The following is a 10,326-nucleotide window of genomic DNA, read 5'->3' as shown; positions in this document are numbered from 1 at the left end:
ATCCAGTGAGTGGCAGTTCTGTGGGCGGAAATGCCTTGTTACTAGCATGGGGTACCTAATAAAGTGGCCGGGGGGTGTATAATTCAATTCACTTTATTTACATAGTGCCAATTGACAACATGTCATCTCAATGCACTTTACAATTTAACCAGATCATCCAGTCAAATTGATTCAAAGTAGAAGCCTGCATGAGACAGATTTTCCAGTCCCGTGCCCAGCCGCTCCCGCTGTGGTCAGTCCCGCTCTCGCAAATATTTATGATTTCAGTCCCGCTTCTGCCCACACCTGTAATAGTTTGTCCCGCTCCCGCAAACAATTCCGGCATGATTATAACGTTCGCCTACTGCTCAAGGCAATTTGTGTCATTAGTTTGAGAAATTAAACACGCTGTGCTTAGGTGAGCTCATTACTGGCATAGTGCATGACATATGTTTGGTGGCACGAACTGCTGCTTCACAGCAATACCCAACTAACCTACCAAAATCTACTGAAGATATTAGGAATAATATATTGTGCATAATCGTATATGCCACTCATCATCATGTTCACGTATAAAATAGATATATAATAAGTTATAATTTATCATTTTAAACACCGTATGATGGAGGCCCCACCCAGCACATTTTGATGTATGTATATGATAGACATAGACTGATAATTTATGACTTTATTTTACATTTTAAAACTAATTTTTAGTTCGCGGGACTGCCGCTTATCACCGCTCCCGCCCGCACCTGCGCTGTGCGCTCTCCCTCCTGCCCACACCCGCCATGAGCTTTCAATATTTGTCCTGCGTCGCACTGCTTTGCGTTGGGTCCCTAGAGTCCCGCGGGAGTGCAGGGCTCTAATTCAAAGTTTTCCATCTATGGAAAACCAGTTAATTGCATTGACTCATTGACTCAAAGGAAATCAGTCACTCTAAGCATTCTTGTAGTGACAGTGGAGAGAAAAAAAATCCCTTTTAACAGGATGAAAACCTCCAGCAGCACCAGGCTCAGTGTGAGCGGCCGTATTCCGAGGTTGACTGGGGGTTCAAGGAGACAGAAGCAGACATAGAAAAAGAAGCATAGATACAAAAGGCAGCTGTAAACCTGCTCCACAGGCAGCCCCATCCAGGAAACACACAGCCAGGAAGACAAACTCCAAGCCAGCTCCAATGAGGATGAAAGAGAGCACATCCAGTCAGTCACAGTCGGAGAAACAGGAATACACTGGAAAACAGGCCAAGCTCCAACATCTAGAAACAAAGGTGTTGATGGCAGCAGCACAGCTAATATTTCTTTCCATGATGGTGTCGGTTAAAAGGAAGAGTTGATTCTTGTTAGTTTTAGACCAGTAACTGTTTTCAGAAATATTAGAACTGTAAGCCGTAGAAGAAAATATAGTCAATTCCAACTACTGTAGGGAAAGTTAGACTCTTAGCAGGCAAAATCACACAAGGTATTATAACTGTTGCAGATAATGTGTTGAGAGTCAGTTCAATCCATGTCAATGATTGCAGTCCTTCTCCATCTGCCCATGATCACTCTGGATGAACTAGGAGATCTACAGCTGAGGTGGAAGACTCTGTCCATGGGATAATAATCAGTAGATACTGCACTACTCTAGCCTTTATGGAAGGGTGGCAAGAAGAAAGCCATTTCTTAAAGATATCTGTAACCTTTCTCGTTTAAAGTTTGCCACAAACCACTTGGAAGACACCAAATGTGAAAGGTGGTGTTCTGGTCAGATGCCAAAAATGTAAAACATTATGTTTGGCGTAAAACAAATACAGCTCATGATTCTGAATATCCCAATGTCAAACATGGTGGTGGCACCTTCATGGTTTGGGCCTTTACTGCAGCAGGGACAGGGAAGATGATTAAAAATTGATGGGAAGATAGATGGAACCAAAAACAGGACCATTCTGAAAGAAAACCTGTTTAGGTCTGCAAAAGACCTGAGACTGGGATGCAGATTTGTCTTCCAACAAGACAATGATCCGAAACATAAAGCAAATCTACAATGGAGTGGTTCATGAATAAACATATCCAGTTGTTAGAATTGCCAATTGAAAGTCCACTCCTGAATCCAATCGGTAATCTGTGGAAACAACTAGAAACTGCTGTTAGAAAACACTCTACATCCAACCTCACTGAGCTCAAGCTATTTTGCAAGGAGGAACGGGCAAAAATTGTGGTCACTCGATGTGCAAAACTGATTCCCCAAATGACTTGCGGCTGTAATCGCAGCAAAAGGTGGACCTAAAATTGTTAACTCAAGGGAGCTGAATGATTTTTAATTTCTTGGTTTTTTATTCAAAACGTTTAAAATATTCAATAAATGGTGTTCCACTTAATGATTGTGTCCCACTTGTTGATTCTTTACCAAGAATTACTATTTTAGATCTTTATGCTTAAAGCCTAAATATTGCAATACATTGAAAAGTTCAACAGGGCTGACTGTAATTGGCCGATCTCGTGTTTGTGGTGAAATGTTGCTGAATGTATTGTTTCTTTTCTTTTATTTGCAGTGGTGTTTTTGGATGCATTGTGAAGATATTTAAGGAGGAAGGATTGACTGGATTTTATATGCAAGTTCTGACTCCCTCTATACAGTTCTTTCATTATGTTTAAATCCTGCTCGGATCCCCACCAGTCTCACCAATGTGCTTGCTTGCAGTGGTTTTGTTCCACATTTGCTGGGAGAGGTCCTGTTCCTGTGGTGCTGTAACCTACTGGCTCACTTTATCAACACCTATGCTGTTGATGACAGTGTGCGTATATGAGCTGTGAAAATGGATGCTGTTTGCTGAAAAAATACATTGTGGCCTGTAGTTAAGATAAGAAGAGCTGCTGTAATTTTTTTGGGTCCAAACAAAACCAGACAGAAACAATTTCATCTAGCCCTGCAACTATCTATTATTTTAGAAATCACTTAATGTATAATTTTTTTTCAATTGACTGATTAAGAAATTAACATTCCTCAATAAACCAAAGTTTACATATATATATACTGTAGCTATGAAAAAACATGGTGGCAGGTACCCAATCAGTTCGAAGAAATGTACTAAATGTCCCTGCATTTTAGAAATGCTTTCTACATGAAGCTTTCCATATTGATACTGTGCATGCCAGGTTAGACTTATGACATCTGGATAAGGCACCCTTCAAACCTGACAAAACTTAGGCAGTTTGCTCATTAAGAGAGGCCAGAACCCCTACTAAGAGGAGCAGAGATCAAATTGACAGTTACAGGAATCATTTAATTACAGTGATTGCCTCAGCTGTAACAAAAGTTAAAAGTATCATATTTTTTCCAGGCCTATTTCATGAGTTTAATTATTTTAATCATTTTGTTAAAGCATGGTTAAAAATCAATGTATATCTTTCCTTTCTTTATTTTAATAGACTTTATATGTTTTTAATACTTTGGTCAGTTTCAACTTATTTCTGTGACCATTGTGGGATTTTTCTACCATGAAAAGTATGCAAGATATATATAGATACCTACCTACCTATCTAAAGCAGGGCTTACACTGTGCGATTTTTTGCCCTTTTCGGGGCAACTTTTTTAGTCGTGCAAGAAGTTTCCGATCGGGCCGATATTCAGCCTGATTGTGTAGTGTACAGGGGGTAGGTAGGGGCGATCAGCCTCTCATGACCACCTCCTGATCAGGAATCATGAGGTTGGGACAAAATCAACCATGTTTGATTTTCTACTGACCGTCGTGGGCAAATTGCTCAATGGGCATGCGCAAACAAGGATTCTTCTCTTTCTTCCTCTCAAATGTAAACGCAGAAGCATGGCGGGGGGTGCGAGTGAAATGGAGTTCTTTCTGTCTTAACACACACAGCCACAAACGCCCACACATATCTTTGGGTAAAATGGCCCCAGAAACAATCCACCATCTCACAGCAGGGTGTAAGGTACTAGCAAGAAAATAAAACATGGAACATCATAACCAAGTGGCTGATGTAGTTTACAGAAACATCTCTTCAGCATACAACTGGAGACCCCCATGTAAAAATACTAGCCACCTCCCAAAGTGGTAGAGAATGACAGAGCTAAGATCCTGTGGGACCTCCAGATACAAAGAGCCTGCAAGCTGAAGGCAACTGTAGTGCCCTTGGGGCAGTAACCTCCACACTGGAAAAGTGGCTTCAACATCAGAGATCCCAGTCCAGTAATGTGCAGTTCTAGGGAGGCTAAGATATTGAGAGAAACCCTCAGACTCCCAGGCCTCTGGTAGAGGACCTGAGCTTGAGATAAAGGTGTCACCAACCCCGACCAGGAGTATGAGGGGTTAAAATGTAATATAATTTATCCTTTACATCTTAATTTAATCAAATCTCCATGTGTTTGTATTTTTTAGTTTAGTCAGGCATCAGCAATAAGAGGCTACACAAAGTTTGTGATGGGCGTAAGTATATCCTCAAAGCATTTTTTTCATTGCTAGGCTCTGATAGTCCACTGCTACATTGACATTGACTCTATTTCTCCAGATTACAGTGAGTGTTCTCACTTATCCATTTACGCTGGTTGCTGATATAATGGCTATCAACAATTGTGGGTGAGTAATGACAGGATCAATTAAAGGTCTGAGTATTTCGTGGTCCTGTAGAAGTGATCACATGATGTTTAAATCCTGCTTCAGGGCAAGTGTTTGTCATCAAACCAAACATTCCGCTATCCTTATCCCCAAAGGTTTTAGACAACAGAATCGTGTAACTTAATGTCACATTCTGAAAGTAGAAGCAAATTTCCCTGTGGTGCTACTGCTGTGCTCTGACTGGTGGAACTGTATTTCCAGTCTAGCTGCAGGCCTTCCTCCTCAGTCTCCCATCTTCAAATCCTGGCTGCACTGTTGGAATTATCTGAGTACCAAGGTAACCTTTGTCATAGCAGCACTCTTATGCTTATGAGCAGGAAAAAGTCTTAGCAGAAAATTAAAATTTTATCCGTTTTTCCCATCCTCCTTTAGGGTCAGCTCCACAGAGGTTCAAGCTTCTTTTTCCGCCGTGCGCCCATAAATTTACTGCCTTCCATTGAAGACTGATTATGTTTATGACCTGCCAGGCTGTTTTCAGTTGTTGTCCAGAAAGAGCAGGAGCTCATCGCTAAAACTGCATTCCATCATACAGATAAAAGGTTTTCTGATTAAGATTTAGCTTTTTACAGAATTAACTATCATTTCAGCTGTTTGGACTTCAAGAAATGTGGGTGAGAACTCTGTTAAAAGTATGATGAAACCAACACCACAGCCCTATTAATATGCCTTCATCTTCAGTGCTGGTCAGCTACCTTGGTGCAAATTGACCTTGATGATGATCAGCATTTGTTTTTTTTTAGCTTCCTGTCTGAACCTTTTGTGACTTCTGCAGCTCTTAATTTATGCAAAATAAACATCGGTACATAAAGCAGCTTAAGCATCATCTTAAGAACTGGGTTGATTTCTTTTTGTTACTGAGTTAAAGTAGCAAAGTTCAGTTATTAAGGATAACTAAAACTATAATGTAGTATTTTCTCAAGGCTTGGCCCTATTGTTTAGTATCCATCTATCCTTTCCTCCAGTGGGTCAGAGAGGAAAACAACAAGAAAAGGGACGAGAGGGACAAAACTTAGAACAAATAATGGATGTCTATTCTATTAAAATTTCTGCATATGTATAATGGGTGTTTTATGTGTCGTCTTCTCAATTTAGAGGGACCCCTGTCTGTTATTGCCTAGGTCCTCAAATTTCCTGAATCTGCCCCTGCAGGAAAGTGTTCTTGAGGCTTCCTGGTCAGATTCCAGGACTTTCTCAACCACCTATTCTGGAAGTGAAAGCGCAGCATTTCTACCACAAGCTCCTCCGTGAAATTCAAGCTCCTTGCCTTACCTCATAAGCCTGAGTCCAGCCACCCTAGGAAAGAAAAGGCTAAGTTACTGGTATCCTAGATCTAATTTTTGTTATTCTGGATCAAATTTTCATTCAGTTTGAATATAGACTGGTAAATTGAAAACTTTGCTGTAATCTGAGCTGTTTACCCAGAGCTAATGTGTATTGCTTGTTCCCAATTTGGGCTCTTGGATGAAAAAAATAAATATAAAATAAGGCTAATACACAATAAATCCTTTTTTTTTTTTTTAAATAATCAGTGAAGGTCCCATACTTTATCACCCTGCTTCTCCTGCTGAGATTCTACATAAAGCCACCTTGCAATATATTCTAGTTGATCCATTAGTTATTGATCTAGGTAGATCTAAGACCTAAAGCGGTCATTTTTACATTAAAGTATATTCAAGTTTAGGTTTGGGATGCAGGGAAAAACAAACACACCTATATAAATCCTCTCACGTTGTAGCCTGAATGTAAAAAAATCAGATTGTTTGCATAGTTTCCTATTCCGGGGATCATTACGGTGTATGGCGTTGCAGCAACATGAACATGTTTATTAATTAACAGGGCCCAGCTTGCAGTTCATTTTCTTTCTGAATTGTTTCGGCTATCACCCAAAACTGCTTTAACAGCTGCTGATCAACAAAGGTTTTGATAATAGTCTGAAAAGATGAAGCAGGACTTTGTTTTACTGAAAAAAACTGCTACCTCATGCACTGCATAAAATTCATCCATTTCAATACTCCTGTGAAACAGTTATATATGAAAAACAGTTAAAATAAAACGACTTAACAGCAAAACAACTTATTAGAATCAGGTTAAGAAAAAACAAAACTACACAATCCAATAAGAATATCTTTTATTATATCAGTGATTTACAATAACCATGAAATACAGTGGGACAGTGCTGAAGGTTTATTCCTCAGATGAAGGCAGTATAATTTTCGTTGTGTCATAATAGTTTTCATCGATGAGAGGCAGACCTTCTTTCTCTCTGACCTGGATGAGCCGCTCTGCTTCCCTTCTGGCCCACTGCCGCATACTGAAAACCACAAAGACTGCTTAGATCTCATGTTAACACATTTTTGGCTACAAATTATCATTTGCTATTGTCCCTCATTGTCGATTAAAATAATACCGAAACCTCCATTAGAATATTTCTCTAATGTATTTACCCTGTATGATTATTTGAACAAACCAAACTATTAGTTCCTGGTACTGAGCACCAGCCTGTATGTTTCCCATGTCTTTCAAACACACCTGATTGAGATAATGGCAGTTCAGCAAAACCCACCAAGGAGCAATCAAATATAATAAGGTGTACTGAAGCAAGGGAACTGCGTCCTGTCCTCTTAAAAGAAAAACACAACATCATTTTAGCAATCTAATAAGACCATTCCATGACATGTCAGACATCCCAAATCTCCCATAAGTCTTCCTGATATAGATAGTTGTTCAGAGATGCCCTGGAGTCAAATCATTCATTCCGGATTTTAGACTATGGGAGGTTGTGTTTTTTAATGTGAGTAAGAGCGTGCAAGCAATACAATAACTTGTGCATCATGAGCGGATTATAACTACTTCGATTGCACAGACACAACAAGAGAAAGGGGGTGTGGGGAGGAGGTTGCTTGTGCAACCTGTGCAGCGTATCTGTCCAAAGTGATGCTCTGTTCATCGGGACAACTGGTTGTCAGAAAGCGCGCTGATTGAAAATGCAGAAATATAAGCCAATAAGTTTTGATTTACTCCCCGACAGTCACCAAGTCAGCACTCAAAGCTGTGCATCCTGTGAAATAGCAGAGGTTGAATCCTCGAGTAAAGTTAGGTTGTTCGGGGGGTTTGATAAGCATCTCCCTGAAATTAGTTTTTGGAACTTGGGATGCCTGTTGGAGGGATATGCTTTCTTAAAACAACAAATTCCCTGTGTGGAAATGAATTATTTCTAGAGAAGATATTTTGTCAGCTGGTGAGATAATCCTGGAACATTTAGGAAGGAATGCTTTCTGTTACATTTGGTGAAAAGCTAACAACATTTAAGGTAATTATTACAGTCAAAAATCTTGATGATAGTGTCATGGAGTGTTTTACTACATTAGGACTTGTAAATGTGAACTCTGATCTGTAAAAGAAAATCGTGAAGGTGAATATCTGCTTAGTTTGTGACTTTTTTTTATGTTTGTTTTTAACAACAATGCTCCCTTCACAACTACAGAACAAAATGATTACTTTATCTCAGACATTGTTTACTGGACAGAAAATAAGAAAGATTAATCTTTCATATTTTTTTTTTTAACTCACAACAGCCATGGATTCCTGGGTTATAACATTTCGAATAAAAGCTAAACACAATCAGAATCAGGTTTATTGCCATTGTTAGTGAAGGAGTTCACAAACTAGGAATTTTTTATGGTACAATCGTGCAACATGAAACATAATATGGAATAGGTAAATAAAATTACAAAAATATCTAAAACACTGTGGGTATAAGGCATGCAATAAAATAGACTAATATATACACTTAAGATAAAAATATGGATATAAAATGTAAAAAGTAAAATAGCATCTTACAAGGAGTGCAAATACAGCAGTGTGCAAATAGAGCAGTGTAAATGGCACGGGCAGGTTATAGAGTCTGACATATAGTTGGGTGTTCATGAGTCTTATGGCAGAGGGGAAGAAGCTGTTTTTATGGCAATTAGCGATCTTGAACATTTCAGCATACAATCTTTTCATTCTAATCTCTCAACTCAACCTGGCATCTCACATGTGAGCTTACCCGTGGTCTGGTAAGTAGTGGATAAAGGTTCCTCCAATAACAAGAGCCACAGAGATGCCCAAGAAGAAGCCAACCTTCATGTTCCATTCATCCTCCACAGGATCGCTGGAGAAGCCGTGGTAATCTGGATTCTAATAATGAAAAATTATTAAAAACAAACCAGAAAACTGTCAATACCCTTTACTGTGTTTTCTATGATTAGCCAATTAGTTAGCTGTTTGTTAGCATAGTTGTTGTATTTCCTCCCTGGGATCTAAGGATCAGTGACTGAGTGTTTTAGAATTTAAATGTGAAGAATCTGAATCCATCTTAACAGAATAAACAGGATCAGTTGTCAACCCGGACAGGTCAAAGCAAACATGACCGTTACCAGCCATCTGTCCAGTCAGCCTGTCTATAAAAGCAGGAGATGTAGCTGCTAAACTCACCTTGACATACGGGCTGACCTCACCGTGTCCGGCCTGCTCTCCGGGGCGGTGCAGCTCGGTCACCGCCGTGGAAGCGGTGGCGCTGGATGCTTTGGACTGGGATACAAAGCGCGCAGGTGGAACAGCGAGAGACCGGGGCAATGCGAGCCCGAACCGAGACAACCGGGCCAACATATCGCCTGCCTGAGAAGGACACTATACCACCGGAACCGGAAATAAAACAATTTTAAATGCAGATCAGAACGTTACCGACACCTAGTGGTGGTCGAGATTAATACAGTGTGGCGAAACTGCTGATTCCGAATATTTCATATCTCAGCTTCCAGCAGCAACTTATGTAGGACCAACTCTGCCATATTTAAAAATAAATACAGAAATAAAAGGTCAATAAAAAAAAATAAAAAAAACGACAGGCAGAAATGTAACAAGGGCAGAAATAAATAAATAGCGGCAAAGAAATAACTAGGGTATAAAAATACAAAGGAAGAATGAAACAGACAAAAATATTATAACATGCACATAAATAAATACTTTAAATATAAGTATTTAAAAAATAAAGTTGAAGATTGTAATGGATCAAAAAAATAAGGTAAATATTACAAAGGCAAATAAATAAAGAAGCTAATTAAGAGTTATATACGTCTCACTTTAATTTCTACTTACATTTATTTGTTTATTGTATTTTTGGTGGCTATTAGTTGTATGCTTATTTATTTATTGAGCATTTATTTACTTCTGTATTTATGTTTAAATATGGCAGAGTTCCTCCATAGAAACTAACCTTTTCCCAAGCTCATAATTATTTCTACAGCCATAGAGTAACTGCCGTAACAGGAAAATTTCTGAATCAAAGTGTTAGTAGTGCAATGATAAAACACATGCTTAGTTAAGTCGGTGCAGGTTCGAACCCCATTGCTCATGTTCTGTCTCTCCTATAAGATTTTCACCATGTTGCTGTCTTTTTGTAGTTTTGAGGAATGATATAAATAACTTCGGTCTACAATTTTTTTTTCAGTCTGGCAGAGCAGAAACCAGGTGTTTGCTGAGATATTATATAGGCATGGTGTGTCTCCTTTTCAAGAGAGAACTGGATACTGGATTATTTTATCTCTTTTATTTATTATGAACTATTATTTATCTATGTCACACTACCTTTGATCACTAGTAATTACCTCAACTTCTGTGTACTAGAACAAGATCCAAATGTGCGAGAGTCTAATTACATTTTCATTGTGGAGTAGGAGACAAGGTATGGGTGC

The 10,326-nt window shown here is 39.1% G+C and overlaps 2 protein-coding genes across 3 annotated transcripts in view; one reads left to right on the top strand and one right to left on the bottom strand.

The window, feature by feature from the left end:
• Positions 1–6,048, top strand: part of mtch1 (mitochondrial carrier 1) — a 17,419-nt gene extending 11,371 nt beyond the window's left edge. For both annotated transcript variants that reach the window (XM_015400132.1, XM_015400130.1), the window contains exons 7-12: positions 2,513–2,572; positions 2,662–2,755; positions 4,355–4,402; positions 4,485–4,552; positions 4,793–4,868; positions 4,964–6,048. In XM_015400132.1, the coding sequence (XP_015255618.1) occupies positions 2,513–2,572; positions 2,662–2,755; positions 4,355–4,402; positions 4,485–4,552; positions 4,793–4,868; positions 4,964–5,038 (421 nt within the window). In that variant the 3' untranslated portion in view covers positions 5,039–6,048. The remainder of the gene's footprint in view (positions 1–2,512; positions 2,573–2,661; positions 2,756–4,354; positions 4,403–4,484; positions 4,553–4,792; positions 4,869–4,963) is intronic.
• Positions 6,049–6,708: 660 nt separating this feature from the next.
• On the bottom strand, positions 6,709–9,301 carry ndufb11 (NADH:ubiquinone oxidoreductase subunit B11). The gene is made up of 3 exons (XM_015400122.1): positions 9,068–9,301; positions 8,640–8,770; positions 6,709–6,902 (listed from the first exon to the last, which is right to left on the bottom strand). Exons 1-3 carry the CDS (start codon positions 9,239–9,241, stop codon positions 6,776–6,778), a joined length of 432 nt encoding a protein of 143 aa, XP_015255608.1. The 5' UTR covers positions 9,242–9,301; the 3' UTR covers positions 6,709–6,775.
• Between the last annotated feature and the right edge of the window lie 1,025 nt (positions 9,302–10,326).

The sequence above is a fragment of the Cyprinodon variegatus genome, unplaced genomic scaffold (assembly GCF_000732505.1).
Source record: "Cyprinodon variegatus isolate N-32 unplaced genomic scaffold, C_variegatus-1.0 Scaffold1075, whole genome shotgun sequence".
NCBI classification, from domain to species: Eukaryota; Metazoa; Chordata; class Actinopteri; order Cyprinodontiformes; family Cyprinodontidae; genus Cyprinodon; species Cyprinodon variegatus.
This window is presented reverse-complemented; position numbering and strand designations above follow the sequence as displayed.

Bases quoted from the DNA above. Each gene is read 5' to 3' on its own strand.
- ndufb11 (XM_015400122.1), bottom strand. From the start codon at position 9,241: ATGTTGGCCCGGTTGTCTCGGTTCGGGCTCGCATTGCCCCGGTCTCTC. The intron at 8,771-9,067 runs GTGAGTTTAGCA...TTTCATTATTAG, and splicing joins AGGTCAGCCCGTATGTCAAG to AATCCAGATTACCACGGCTT. The intron at 6,903-8,639 runs GTAAGCTCACAT...TGTGGTTTTCAG, and splicing joins CACTACTTACCAGACCACGG to TATGCGGCAGTGGGCCAGAA.